The sequence below is a fragment of the Pelophylax lessonae genome, assembly GCF_965119305.1.
Source record: "Pelophylax lessonae genome assembly, chromosome: 1".
In the NCBI taxonomy this organism is placed as follows: Eukaryota; Metazoa; Chordata; class Amphibia; order Anura; family Ranidae; genus Pelophylax; species Pelophylax lessonae.
This window is the reverse complement of record NC_138768.1, coordinates 363,328,771-363,343,766: the sequence shown is the minus strand read 5'-3', so window position 1 is coordinate 363,343,766 and position 14,996 is coordinate 363,328,771. Positions and strand designations below refer to the sequence as shown.

The window sequence follows — 14,996 nt, the reverse complement described above, 5'->3', positions numbered from 1 at the left end:
GGCACAGAATTGAATGAAAAGAACCTCTGTCCAACTGTTAAGCATGGGGGTGGATCAATCATGCTTTGGGGTTGTATTGCAGCCAGTGGCACAGGGAACATCTCATGAGTAGAAGGAAAAATAAATTCAATAAAATTTCAGCAAATTTTGGATGGTAACTTGATGCCATTTGTGAAAAAGCTGAAGTTAAAGAGAGGATGGCTTCTACAAATGGATAATGATCCTAAACACACCTCGAAATCCACGGGGGATTACATCAAGAGGCGTAAACTGAAGGTTTTGCCATGGCCTTCACAATCTCCTGACCTCAACATAATTGAAAATCTATGGATAGACCCTAAAAGAGCAGTGCGTGACAGACAGCCCAGAAATCTCAAAGAACTTCTAGATTGTAAGCTCTAACGAGCAGGGCCCTCTAGTTCCTCCTGATTTGAACTGTATTGTAACTGTATTGTCTTCCCTCACATTGTAAAACGCTGCGCAAACTGTTGGCGCTATATAAATGCTGTATAATAATAGTAATAACTGGAAGACTTTCGTAAGGAAGAATGGGCAAAGATACCTCAAACAAGAATTGAAAGACTCTTGGCTGGCTACAAAAAGCGTTTACAAGCTGTGATACTTGCCAAAGGGGGCAGTACAAGATATTAACTCTGCAGGGTGCCCAAACTTTTGCAGACACCACTTTTTTGTTTTCTGTAATTTTGAAAGTGTCAATGATGGAAATAAAATCTAACTTTTGTTGACATATTATAAGAATGTCTAATCTGTAATTTGATGCCTTTTGGAGATTTTTCCATCTTTCCTTGGCTTCTTTATGCACATTAATACAAATTTTTTACCTGGGGTGCCCAAACTTTGGATCCCCACTGTATATACTGCGGCAGGCTGGCTCGGCTGCGCAAATCGCCGTACCTGTACGGCAACCTGCGGGAGCGATCCTGGGGTTGCATGTGCCTCCATTTGCCAGTGGGGAAGCTGATTCACGGGGCCAGCGGCCGCAATTGCTCCCCGTGGAGAGAGAACGGCGGTCTGCTATTTAGGAACACAGGTCCCTGTGTTGATTCCACAAGCCCATCCTCCCCCACAGTTAGAAAATACCCCCTAGGCATACATTTAACCCTTTGCTTGACCCTGGGTTAACCCCATCCCTGCCAGTGTCATTATTACAGTAACAGTTCATATTTATAGCACTGATTACTGTAATAATGTCACGGGTACCCCCAAAAGTGTCAAAAATGTCAGTTAGGGGTCCGAAAATCCCGCAAAAAGATGAAGATCGCTGCGATTACTAAAAATAAATAAATAAGTAAATAAAAACGACATAGATCTTTCCCCTAGTTTTTAGATGCGATAACTTTTGCGCAAACCGATCAAAATACGCTTATTGGGATTTTTTTTTACCAGAAATATGTAGCAGGATACAAATTGGCCTAACAGGATGAAAACATTTGATTTTTACATTTTTTATTGGGAATGTTATATATCAGAATGTGAAAAATATTGTTGTTTTTTATTTTTCAGAATTGTCGCTTTTTTTTTTTTTGTTTATATTGCAAAAAATCATGTTATGGTTGATTGGTGTAAATCACCAAGGAAAAGAACTACATGGGATATTCTGAACTACAGACAGGACTCCCATGGGCAGCACACAGGGAACAAGAGGTAGGTGAATAGCATGAAGCCCAGGTGCCCACCTACAGTAGTCATAGAAGTATGGCCACCTGACCCTGGAAGCAGTGACTCTGCAGGATGTGATGTGAGGATTGTTAGAAAGGGGATAGAACATAGGAAATGGCAGGGTGCTAATAGGTGTCGGAGGTGGGCTCTTGTACCTAGTCCCCGTCGGCGGAGAGGTGTGGATGAAGGAAGAGTCGGTGTCATTGCAGGAGGAGGAGGAGGAGAGTGACGTCACATGAGGTGTGTGCGGGTGCATGCGTGGATGAGGGAGGTGACAGACTCGGCTCCTCCCCCTCCTCTACTTCCTCATTCCCAGGGCTCGGTGTGCTCTGACAGCCTTCCTCCATCATCGCTGTGTGTCCGATCACCATGTCCAAGCCGCCGCCCAAACCAGTCAAGCCAGGTAAGAGGGGGGGGAGACCTCATCCCACCCCCCTGCAATGGAAGTTGTGACAGTCCGGCCCGGTAATGTCCCCCGCAATGCTGCTGATCATACACCGGCCCGGGAGGAGACTTCTAATGACTTGGGGTCCTCCTATGACCACCTCTCCGGAGATCTGACCTGTGCCATGTATTGTCTCCAGGCTCTTCCACATTGTTATCTGTAAGGGGTGACACCCAGCCCAATACTCGCACTTCTACATACACACTCACCAACTTCCCCAATACCCACTGTCATATCACGTGCTGACCTCCTGGAAATGCTGCTTGCCTGGCTGCTCGGTGCCTGGGACGATCAGTCTGATTTCCCCAATCTGCCTCTTTGTGGATACCGGCGATCCGGAGTCATTGAAAGAGCATGACAGCCAGGCATTTGGCATTTTCAGAAAGGGGATCAGCAATGCAACAAAACTTGGACTCTTTCAGCAAAAAGCTTTGCAGGAAGGGCTGCCATGCCCTCTAAAGAGAGATCCATGTTCAGATCGCTTGTCAGAGGGTGCGTGACAGGCAGTGAGGAGTTGTTCTATCGCTGATTTAAATCTGGAAGGCTTCACCACCCTGCTGCAGTCACATCAACTCAATGGGCAAGTTCGATAAGTGATGTCACTTGTCTAACGCTGCACCCCAAGTTCCAAACTCGAAGAATCAAGGCTGGGGCATGTATTGTTTGGGTGGGTAGCATAGGGGCTGCAAATGTGCGGCCCAGTCACCCATTTTTACCCCCCCCCCTAAATAAATAAATGAGCCCCAAAGTAGACCTATTTTTGATATGTCAACAAAATCAGGAGGGGCCTTGTCAGTGTTAATAAATCACAGGGAATGGGTAAGTCGCGCTAATGAATGATGTTGTCAAATATTCGCATAAATGTCAAATCATATAAATCGTGAAAAAGTTTGGAAGAACTCCTGAGTTTTGGGACATTTATTTGACCATTGGACGGTCTATGTGGACACTTTTTCACGATTTATATGATTTGACATTTATGCGAATATTTGACAACATCATTCATTAGCGCGACTTACCCATTCCCTACGTTTTTGATTGTTTGTCGCAATTTAAGTCGCTGCTGGAACACAATAGTTAGCGCAGTTATATTCCATACTTAATAAATCACAGAATGATTGTGATGAATAAAGTACCACTATCTCCTAGCTATTGATGAGCTTGGGCATCCTCTGAACTCCTCTCTATCCCATCAAAACCGCACCTCCACCCCCCCCCCCCCCCCGTTTCATTTGGGTCACTCACCCTGTAAACAAAGGGGTGGGATGCTGGTGCTGTCAGTGCTCTTATATACACATATGACCATATTTAGCCAATGACACTCCTACTAAATACTGGCATGTGTTAGAGCTGCACGATTCTGGATAAAATGAGAATCGCGATTCTTGGCGTAGAATCATATTTTACATTACACAAAGAATTGGGCTAACATTACTGTTTTTTTTTTTTTTTTTTTTTTTATTCAATAAAGTGTATTTTTTCCCAAAAAACAGTTTGAAAGACTTTTGCACAAATACAGTGTGACATAAAAGATTGCTATTTTATTCTCTAGGGTCTCTGCTAAAAAAAAAATGATATAATGTTTGGGGGTTCTAAGTAATTTTCTAGCAGTAATACTGATTTTAACTTGTACACAACAAATGTCAGAAAAGGCTGGGTCTTTAGGAGATTAATCTGCCCTCACTTTGGGCTCTTTCACACGGCCGCTCCGTATGTCTGTATATCACCCCATCCGTTTGCGGGTGATATACGGACATAATGAATGTCAATGGGATTGCGGATGTCAGCGGATGACCATCCACTGACATCCGATTTGCGTCCTTTCAGTTCTGTTCCGTTTTTAGGAACGGAACAGAACCCTATTTTTCTTCCGTTTAAAAAAGATGGAAAGGACGCAAAATCGGATGTCAGCGGATGACACCGCTGACATCCGAATCACATAGACTTACATTATGTCCGTATATCATCCGCAAACGGATGGGATGATATGCGGACATATGGAGCGGATGACACAAATGTCATGCGCTCCGTGAAAAAAAAAATAAAAAAGTGCCGCAGCGTAATAAAAAATTGGAGCGGCTGTGTGAAAGAACCCTAAGGGCCGGTTCACACTAGTGCGGCTGCGGAGATCGCATGTTATTTGTAGTGCACTGCTCCTTCATTACATGCGATCAGAGGTGCGGATGCGAACTCAGCCATACACTTTGTATGGCTGAAATCTGCACTGCACCCGCAGCAAAGACGCACAGGACCCTTTTTTCCAGCCCCATCAGGATCGGATCGCACAGTGGTTCACACTTGGGCGATCTGATCCTGTGTGAACTGTCAGATCGCACTGTGATATGCGATCAAACTGGGGGTGTCGTTAACACCCCCTGCGTATTGCATATGGCAGTGTGAACTGCCTCTTGTGCGGATGCCATGCGGGAACAGGCTGCGAATTCGCAGCCTTCCCGCATCGCACAAGTGTGAACCGGTGTAGCGTGAGAATTACCTACCCCGTGAGAATTACCTACCCCTCGTCACTTCCGGCCAGGAACAGCTGAGCAGCGCAGCAGTGCGCATGCTCACAGGGCCGGATACCTAAAGGGACGACAGAGGAGCAGACTAGTGCGCATGGGCACTAGTATGGAAATAGCACGGTGTACCGTGGAAAAAACCTACCCACGCGGCGGTTAAATAAAACAGCGGGGTTGCAATACGAATCATCTCCGCTCCTGTGGCTGTCACTTCCCTGCTCTCGGCAAGTAAATATAAAAGCGGCTGGCGTCTCCGTGATTTATCTTTTCATACAGCCGCTGCCGCTTTTATATTTACTTGCCGAGAGCAGGGAAGTGACAGCCACAGGAGCGGAGATGATTCGTATTGCAGCACAGTTGTTTTAATGTAACAGCTGCATTCCATACAGTGCCGTGAACCGGAAGTGACGAGGGGTAGGTTTTTCTCACGGGTAGGTAATTCTCACGGAACACCGGCCCTTACAGACAAAAGTTCATTCCTTTTTAAAAGAAGGAAATGATACATTGTACAACACTGTGTTTATAGTTATCTAGCAGCCTTAACAATGTTGATAAACATTTGCTGGAGGCTCTTTTTTTTTTTTTTTTTTTTTCTTTGACAGCTGTGAGTGAGCAGAGAACGGCTTTGTAAGCGCCGGTTCACACAGGGGCGACGCTACTTGCTGGGGCGACCTGTGAAGCGGCCGGCAGGGACTTCATATCATTGAAGTCAATGCAGGTCGCCCCAAAGAAGCTCAGGACCCTTTTTCTAAGTCGGAGCGACTTGTGTCGCTCCTATTAGAACGGGTCCACAGCTACTCTATGGCAGGCGACCCACGGCGACTTGTCAGGCGACCAGGTCGCCTGACAAGTCGCCCCAGTGTGAACGGGGTCTAAGAATCAGGACATGCTGTTTTATGTTCGCGAGGGGGGTGAATCGAGATCACGATTTTTTTTTTTTTTTTATCGATTAATCTTGCAGTTCTAGCATGTGTCCATAAGTTCACACCGGAGCAACTTGTCATGTGATTTGACAGGTCAAATCACATGACAAGTCCCATCCTATTGTTGTCAATGGAACTGTTTCAATTGATGCGATGTTGACTTTGCAGTGCCCCACCAATTTGAAGAAATAGTTCCTGCACTACTTTTGGCGATTTCAGGTGCGACTTGCACAGATGTCATCCAAGTTGCACTTGAAGTCGCACTGACTTGCGGCTATGACAACTTGCAGTTTCAAGTGAAGTTGCACAGTTTCAAAGCCGCATTCGGTGTGAACCAGGGCTAAAAGGGCACTGGCATCACCAGCACCGCACCCCTTTGTTTACATGGTGAATGACCCAGCCCCCAGCTGTTTGGAGTGAAGAAGGGCATAATGCAGGGGTGTCAAACTCAATTTCATCGCAGGCCGCATCAGCATTATGGTTGCCCTCAAAGGGCCTGTTATTGTTGTTATTATACAGAATTTATATAGCGCCAACAGTTTGCGCAGTGCTTTACAACATGATTATATCTGTAATATTAGATGTCCAGAGCACCCCACACCCCCTTACACCCTTACATGAGCCATCCCACCATCAGAAGTCAAGAGTCACCCACCCTTCCTTACATCACAATGCACCCCCTTACCTTGTACTGCTGCCAGGAAGAAGATGCGGGTGGATCTGGGAAAAAGAAAGTGCAGGGTCTGGAGATGAACCAGAGGAGGGCTGGATTCAGCTTTCAGAGTCTGCTGAATGGGGAGGCCAGGGGCAAGGTGGTGTTGCGGCTGCACAGAGAGGTGCAGGATCTGTAGGAGTTCTACCCTCCTCTCTGCTGTGGACTGCTGGGAAAAGGAGGGGGGGGCAGAGACAAGCCTTTCTGAAGCTGCACAGAGGCGTGCAGGATCTGGCAAAGAAGTTCTGTCCTCTCTTCTGCTGACTACTGAGACAAGGGGGGTGCAGCAGCTGCAGGAGAGGTGTGAGGGCCACATGAAATAGCCTGGGGGGGCCGCATTCGGCCCGCGGGCCTTGTGTTTGACACCTGTGGCATAATGTTTGATGCTCAGATAGAGGATGTCCACACTCCTCTCTACCAGTGATGAGCTCAGGCAGGTCTAAACCCATCTGAGCTGTCAAAGCCCACAGCCAATCATAGGTGGTGGAGGTATTAGCTACATGTATACACACCCCATGCATACGTGTAGCTGCCAGGCCAGGATTCCTCCTGCCGGCTGTGGGCTTTGACCGCTTCTTGGGCAGGCTTGGACTCTTATTCAGATGCCTGAGTTCATCCCTAATGTCTACTCCTAGCCTAGGCAATCTAGGTCACATGGTCTGTGCCTACCAATCACTGCTTATAAGCAGGATGGAGCGAATCACTCAGGCTGGGTTCACACTATTTGCGGAGCAGTTTACAGCAGGGGTCCGGGGCACCCCTGTTCTCTGTTTCAGGGGCAAATCAGTTCCAAATTTTTGCCTGAATTCGGACCTGAAACAAAGCCAAAGACCCACAGGACCCCTGTGCAATCCGCTCTGCAGCCGTCCCGGAGAATTGAGACCTCGTGACTGTTCTTTACATTTTATTATTAGGGCTCTTTCAGACTTTCCTTGTTAAGTTACAGGGGGTGTAACATCGCTGCTTAGCATCAGTGGAGTGAGCAAGAGCACTGCGCATGCGCAGGGTGACACAGAGGAAAGGGCAGAAGTATGCTGCGGGGAGGAAGTGGCAGACGGGAGCTAAGATGGCGCCGACTTCAGCTGGGATACAAAGAAAAAAAAAAGAATACACAGGCAAAGCATAAACATGGTACGGAGATACATTGAACTTTGTGCTTTAGGCCCCTTTCACACACGGAGTCCGTTCAGATCCGCCTGTCCATTTTTTTGGCGGATCTGAATGGATGCCTTATGCATCTCTATATGGGGCATCGGATGTCAGCGGAGACATGTCTGCTGACATCCGATCCGTCAAATCTGGACGGATGGAAACCCTATTTTCCATCCATCTGGTGGATCGGATCAGATGAGAACGGACAGACGGTCCGTTCCCATCCGATTCCCCCATAGAGAAGAATGGGGACCTGACAGCTCTAGCCCCGTACACACTTACCGATTGTCGGCCGTAAATATTCGACCGCCGACCGATCGGCTGATTGTAGGCTTGTTAGTATGATGCTTCCGACAGCCGACAGCGCATTTTCGGCCGAACAGAATCTGTCGTGCAGACTTTAAAATATTTGTTGGCCGTCACCAGAACGGCCGATTGTTCGCCAGTCAGTACAGATTTCGGCCGACAGACAGCAGATTTGCAAGACTGATTTGCAACAAAGCCTTGTAAGTGTCCATTCACACTATCGCGACTTGTCAGCCTGACAAGTCGCGGTCCATGCAGTGCTACAGGACCCGTTCTAATTGGAGAGACACAAGTTGCTCCGACTTAGAAAAAGGGTCCTGTACTACTTCGGGGCGACTTGCATAGACATTCATTATATGAAGTCCGTGCAAGTCGCGGTGCACGCGACTTCACAGGTCGCCCCCGAAGTCGGAGCGACCTAGTGTGAACCGAGACTAATAGGGAAAAATCGAGCGCAGAAATATGCATGCTATAATAGAATTTGTGAATGCAGTGTATGCTAACTATGTCAGTAATGTGCGATTGAGTAACCTGTCCATTTCCAGTTGGTGTTGGCGGATTTGAAAGCTCCGTGTGTCTTACTTTCATGTCTTGGTACACGTGCTGTACATGCCATAGTAAGTATTGTGTGCCTGGAAGGCTGAAATTGTTCATGTTGCTCTGTTAGAACAACTTCCGATCGATCGTAGTGCCCACTTCATGAATAAAAGTCCATGAATCTAATGAAGGAGCCTCCTACCTGACACCAATTACTAGGCCTAGAAAATTCCTGAATAGGTTTGTGCGATGACCGTGTACAATTGATATTTAGAAATTTTTATGCGATACTGAAGCATGATTGTGGTGAGGAAATGTGTCATTCTGTGTGCAACCTGTCACATTACTACTTTGATTTTCCGAGTAAATGGTGAGAATAGATCATCTTTACTTTGCTACAAACTTCCTAATGAAACCCTAGTGTTTGTGTTTTTTTTTTTTTTTTTTTATTTTCTTTTTTGGTGGGGTCGGTAAAATCTGACAAGCATCTCATGAGATGCCACATGAAAATTATCCAGCATAACCTTAAGCTTGCGTTCAAATTGGTTTGATTTGACATGTCAAATCGGAGGCAATTGCCGGCAATGGCACAGTTCGAATCGGTGTGACGCCGAGTTTGCGGCACCGCACCGATTCCCAAAAGTAGTTTCTGTACTACCTTTGGTGATTTTTGGGGGGGGGGGGGGCAATTTCCATGGACATCTGTGCACAGATGTCAGTCTGTGAAGTCGGACTGAAATGCCGGCTTGAAATCATGCAAGTTCAGCCGAACTCACAGAATTCAAAACGTCCAGCGTACTAGACGACCCCCCCTAATTTTCATCTACCGGTAATACTTATACTTAGGTTACCTTGGAGATATTATACTCGGCGTATAAGACGACCCCCAATTTTTGGAGGATTTTTTTGAGGTTCAAAAGTAGTCTTATACTCCAGAAAGTACAGTGTGTGTGTATGTATGTACGTGTGTGTGTGTGTGTGTGTGTGTGTGTGTATATATATATATATATATATATATATATATATGTATATACGTTTGTTGCGAACAGGGCACTGCCCTATGTGCATTTGTCACGGCAAAGAAACTCAAGGCCAAATTTTGGCCCTGAGCCTGGCACATTTTTTAACCCCTTTTGTGACCATCGATTAGTCAAATTGGTGCCATTCAATTGGCATCCCAAAACCCAAACATGCAGCGTGCATTTTGCTGCAATTTCAGTGAGATTCCAAATCGCTAGATGGGAATGAAGCTTAAAGTGATTGTAAAGGAAAAAGTTTTATTAACAAAAAAGAAAATAAACATCTCATACTTACCTGCTTTACGCAATGGTTTTGCACAGAGCAGCCCTGATCCTCCTTCATCTCGGGTCCCCTGCCCTCTCCCCCTTGCCGAGTGCCCCCATAGCAAGCCGCTTGCTGTGGGGGCACTCGTGCATTCTCGCTCTCGAGCAGGCTCTCTGTGTCCATAAGACACAGAGAGCGTGGCTCAACCCTGACCCCCCCCCCCACCTCACTGGTTGTGAATGACAGCAGCAGGAGCCAATGGCTTCTGCTGCTGCATCTCAGCTAATCAGGAGGGAGAGACCCAGCAGAGCCTCAGGTCTCGTGCACAGCGCTGGATTGAGATTGGGGTTAGATAAATATTAGGGGGGCTGAGGGGGAAGCTGCACACTGAATGCATGAAGGTAAAAAAACATAAGCCTTTACAACCACTTTAAGGCAGGCCATGCGCGGTGCCAATTTCTTTCCGGCAACCATTCCCATGATTCCCCCTTCAACCCAGTCAGTGTTGATGCGGCAATCCCTCCTCCATTGTATTCTGGCAGGGGAAGCCGTTCCGCTGGGAGAAGACTGATTATTGCTAGCAGCTATACCAGCTACTATAATCGATTGATCAACGTGATTCATTCAGCCCGTTCCTGCTGAACCAGCCAAGATTGGAACTGTCTGTGGCCAGCTTAATGCCAGTTACACGTGAGAACCCCAGGGGGGGGTTCCCATTGACTAGCTGTGGGAGGCAACCCCATCAAAAGCAAAAGCAATGGGAGGCTGATGCTCCTACAGCTAATCACGGTTGCCTGCATGTAATCGCTCATGCAGCGATCACATGCAAGTGATCAGCCCTGGACACAGACTGCCTGCATCCAGGGCCAATCACCTGTATATGATCACTGAATGAACGTTTATATGCAAGCGACTGCGATTAGCTGTAGGAGCGTCAGCCTCCCATTGCTTTTGATGAGGCTGCCTCCCACAGCTAATCTCTGGGGTTCTCACATGTAGATGGAGACAGGTGCATTTGCAGGTGTGATAGAAGCCACTTACTTAGTGGAGACACCCTATGAAAGCAGGTGTGTTATTGGCTGGACCACCCACCTGGCAGTCTCTTTCTCCTACTCATCGTCTTGTTTCCTGCAATTTTTCTTTTTCTTCCCCAAATCTCTGCCGGCTGTCTCGTTCTACTTTTTGTCCTCTTCTCACCTGTGGTCATTCCTCCTCTCCTGTCATACACTCAGTCTCATTCTCTTCTCTACCACAATCATTTCTGCTCCCCCTGACACCCTCTAGCAGTCTTATTCTCCTTTGCTCATTTTCTTCTCTCCAGTGGCCATTCTTTTTCCTCTGGTGGTCTCATTCTTCTACTCTCATTCTCTTTTCCACAATTATTCCTCCTCCCCCTGACTTCTTCTAGCAGTTTAATTCTCCAACTCCAATCTTCTGCTCTCCCACAGTCATTCCTACTTTCATCCTTCTTGTCTTCCGAGGTCATTCCTCTTCCTCAAACTTTTGCTGGCAATCCCATTCTCCTCCTCTTATCCTCTTCTTTTTTTCCTCTCCTGCAGTCCTTCCTCTTTCCCCCCCGAATCCCTCGGGCAGCCTCATTCTCCTGCTGGCAATCCCATTCTACTTCTCTTTTCCAGTCCTTCCTCCTCTCCCTGAATCCCTCTGGCAGCCTCATTCTCCTGCTGGCAATCCCATTCTACTTCTCTTTTCCAGTCCTTCCTCCTCTCCCCGACTCCCTCTGGCAGCCTCATTCTCCTGCTGGCAATCCCATTCTACTTCTACTTCTCTTTTCCAGTCCTTCCTCCTCTCCCTGACTCCCTCTGGCAGCCTCATTCTCCTGCTGGCAATCCCATTCTAATTCTACTTCTCTTTTCCAGTCCTTCCTCCTCTCCCCGACTCCCTCTGGCAGCCTCATTCTCCTGCTGGCAAATCCCATTCTACTTCTCTTTTCCAGTCCTTCCTCCTCTCCCCGACTCCCTCTGGCAGCCTCATTCTCCTGCTGGCAATCCCATTCTAATTCTACTTCTCTTTTCCAGTCCTTCCTCTCCCCGACTCCCTCTGGCAGCCTCATTCTCCTGCTGGCAAATCCCATTCTACTTCTACTTCTCTTTTCCAGTCCTTCCTCCTCTCCCCGACTCCCTCTGGCAATCCCATTCTACTTCTCTTTTCCAGTCCTTCCTCCTCTCCCTGACTCCCTCTGGCAGCCTCATTCTCCTGCTGGCAAATCCCATTCTACTTCTACTTCTCTTTTCCAGTCCTTCCTCCTCTCCCCGACTCCCTCTGGCAGCCTCATTCTCCTGCTGGCAAATCCCATTCTACTTCTCTTTTCCAGTCCTTCCTCCTCTCCCCGACTCCCTCTGGCAATCCCATTCTACTTCTCTTTTCCAGTCCTTCCTCCTCTCCCCGAATCCCTCTGGCAGCCTCATTCTCCTGCTGGCAATCCCCTTCTACTTCTCTTTTCCAGTCCTTCCTCCTCTCCCCGACTCCCTCTGGCAGCCTCATTCTCCTGCTGGCAAATCCCATTCTACTTCTCTTATCCTCTTCTCTCCTGCAGTCATTCCCCCCGCCCCCACTCCCTTTTGAAGTCCTTGCAGGCTGGTTCTTCTACTTTCATCCCTCTTCTCTTCTTCAAACTTCTGCTGGCAATCCCATTCTCCTCCTCTTATCCTCTTCTTCTTTCCTGCAGTCATTCCTCTTTTTCCCTGACTCCCTCTGGCAGTCTCATTTTCCTGCTTGCAATCCCATTCTCCTTCTTTTATCTACTTCACTTCCGCAGTTCTTCCTCCTCTCCCCTACTCCCTCTGGCAGTCTCATTCTCCTACTTTCCTCCCTGTTCCCTTCCACGGTCATTCCTCTTCCTCAAACTTCTGCTGGCAATCCCACGCTCCTCCTCTTATACTCTTCTTTTCTGGCATCCGTATTCGACCCCCCCCCCCCATTCCCATTGGCAGTCTCGTTCTCCTTCTCGCATCCTTCTCATTCCCACTGTATAAGTAGTAACCGCACTCGTCTCTGTTTGCTCCTGCTGACCAAGAGAAGCACGCTGTCACTCAGAGCGAATTATATTTTTGTCTCCTTGCTAGCTGCGTGGTGGGACAGCAGTGGGATTTGTGCTGATGACCACTCTAGCTTGGCTTAGAGACCACATAGACGACAGGAAGAAGTGCTACATGCACTTTTCCCACAGGGGGACTAAAGCAACCAAAAAGAAAGTATGCAAAACTTTTTTGTTTAATGAGATAAGGACAAAACCACTGGAATGTACATCTTGTGCGATGTATGCCGCCCTGGAACATCTGTTTGAGGATGAATACTTCTGTGTTGGGTGTGAGCAGGTTGCTCATCTGGATGATGAATTTTGAACTCTTTGGAAGCCTTAGCAACTTGGTGAAGCACTTCTTGCTCCCTGAGTATGTACTAGCTAGGGCTTTTGATGAACTAAACAGAGATGGACAAGACCTAAAGACTCAGGGTGCAAGGACCAGTAGGGAAAGTTTTGAAGAGGTCTTTAAAAACCAGAAGAGAGAGGGAGATTTAAAACGTTATCATAGGGTGTACCAAGGGGATTTGTGTTGGACTTTGTCTTTGTGATCACGTCACAACTTTGGATCTGTTTAATAATAATCCCAACTAAATATCAAGTGGAAAAAGCAAACTAAAAAAAAAATTATATATATATATATATATATTATAATATAAAATACAATCTCTCAAATCCTAGGCATCCATGGCGACAAGAAATTGCACCACCACTGCCAGACATTATCTATTTAAATGTATTGCATGCGGTTGCAGCGTGGTGGTGTGGCATTTTCATATTTCCATGTTAAATGCCTCCTGCAAAGTGAACCATGGCGGATTGTGTGAAACATGGAAGGTCTCTTTCAGAAGGGCTGTGGTGCTGAGCTGCGGTTCTGTGATTTGCTGTCAGTGGTCACATGATCAGGAGCCAGTCCACCTGGTTACAGCTCATTAGTTGGAACCTGAGAGTTGTCTTTGACAGCTGGGTCTCTGCGCTCCCACCCCTGCCTTTTGACAGCTCGATATCTGTGTTGGGAGCACGCATATGTGAGTCCAACTCTTTTTTTGCGATTGCACATACACTATATTAACCAAAGTATTGGGATGCCTGCCTTTACACACACACACACACACACACACACTTTAATGGCATCCCAGTCTAAAGGCCCGTACACACGATACGAAAATCAGAAGGAAAATTTTGTCTGAGGAACAATCTGCCGATTTTCTGATTGTTAGTATAGTGCTTTCGACAGCCGATTCCGGATTTTCGGAGGACAAAAACTTGATGTGCAGGCTAAAAATTTTTATCGTACATCAACACAACATCCGATTTTCGTTTAATTAATAATTAATAGTTTTCGTCTGAAAAAAATCATAAGAGCAAGACTCGGCATGCTCAGAGACGAAAGAACACATACAAAACAATCCAACACATGACTTCACTTCTGAAGTAGAATTCTGTCGTACGGGAAAATTCGTATGAAAATTCGTATGAAAATAACCTCTTCACTTTCCACATGAGACTAGCATGCAACAAAAAATGGACAAAAAAATGGATGATAATCTGATCGTGTGTACGAGGCTTTAGTCGGTAGGGTTCAATATTGAGTTGGCCTTACCTTTGCAGCTATAACAGCTTCAACTCGTCTGGGAAGGCTGTCCACAAGGTTTAGGAGTTTCTATGGGAAAGTTTGTGAGGTCAGGCACTGAGATAGGAGAGAAGGCCTGGCTCACAGTCTCCGCTCTGTTTTATCCCAAAGGTGTTCTATCGGGTTGAGGTCAGGACTCTGTGCAGGCCAGTCAAGTTCCTCCACCCAAAAACTCACTCATCCATGTCTTTATGGACCTTGCTTTGTGCACTGGTCCAAATCATTTGGTGGAGGGGGGATTATGGTGTGGGGTTGCTTTTCAGGTGTTAGGCTTGGGCCCTTAGTTCCAGGGAAGTAAACACTTAAGGAGTCAGCATACCAAGGCATTTTGGACAATTTCGTGCTCCCAACTTTGTGGGAACAGTTTGGGGGTGGCAGTTCCTGTTCCAACATGACTGCTCACCAGTGCACAAAGCAAGGTCCATAAAGACATGGATGAGCAAGTTTTGGGTGGAGGAACTTGACTGGCCTGCAAAGAGTCCTGACCTCAACCCAATAGAACACCTTTGGGATGAATTAGAGCGGAGGCTGCGAACTAACATCAGTGACTGACACCACAAATTTGCTTCTGGAAGAATGGTCAGGCATTTCCATACACACTCCTAAACCTTGTGAACAGCCTTCCCAGAAGAGTTGAAGCTGTTATAGCTGGGCCAACTCCATATTGAACCCTATGGACTAAGACTGGGATGCTATTAAAGTTCATGTGCATGTAAAGGCAGGTGTCCTAATACTTTTGGTAACATAGTGTATATCAGTGATGGC

The 14,996-nt window shown here is 46.8% G+C and overlaps 1 protein-coding gene across 1 annotated transcript in view; it reads left to right on the top strand.

Annotated features, from left to right (window-relative positions):
- Positions 1 to 2,031: 2,031 nt before the first annotated feature.
- OSTF1 (osteoclast stimulating factor 1) overlaps positions 2,032 to 14,996 on the top strand; it is a 63,459-nt gene continuing 50,494 nt past the window's right edge. Inside the window, exon 1 of the mRNA XM_082243541.1 lies at positions 2,032 to 2,083. Within this exon, the coding sequence (XP_082099667.1) occupies positions 2,050 to 2,083 (34 nt within the window). The 5' untranslated portion in view covers positions 2,032 to 2,049. The remainder of the gene's footprint in view (positions 2,084 to 14,996) is intronic.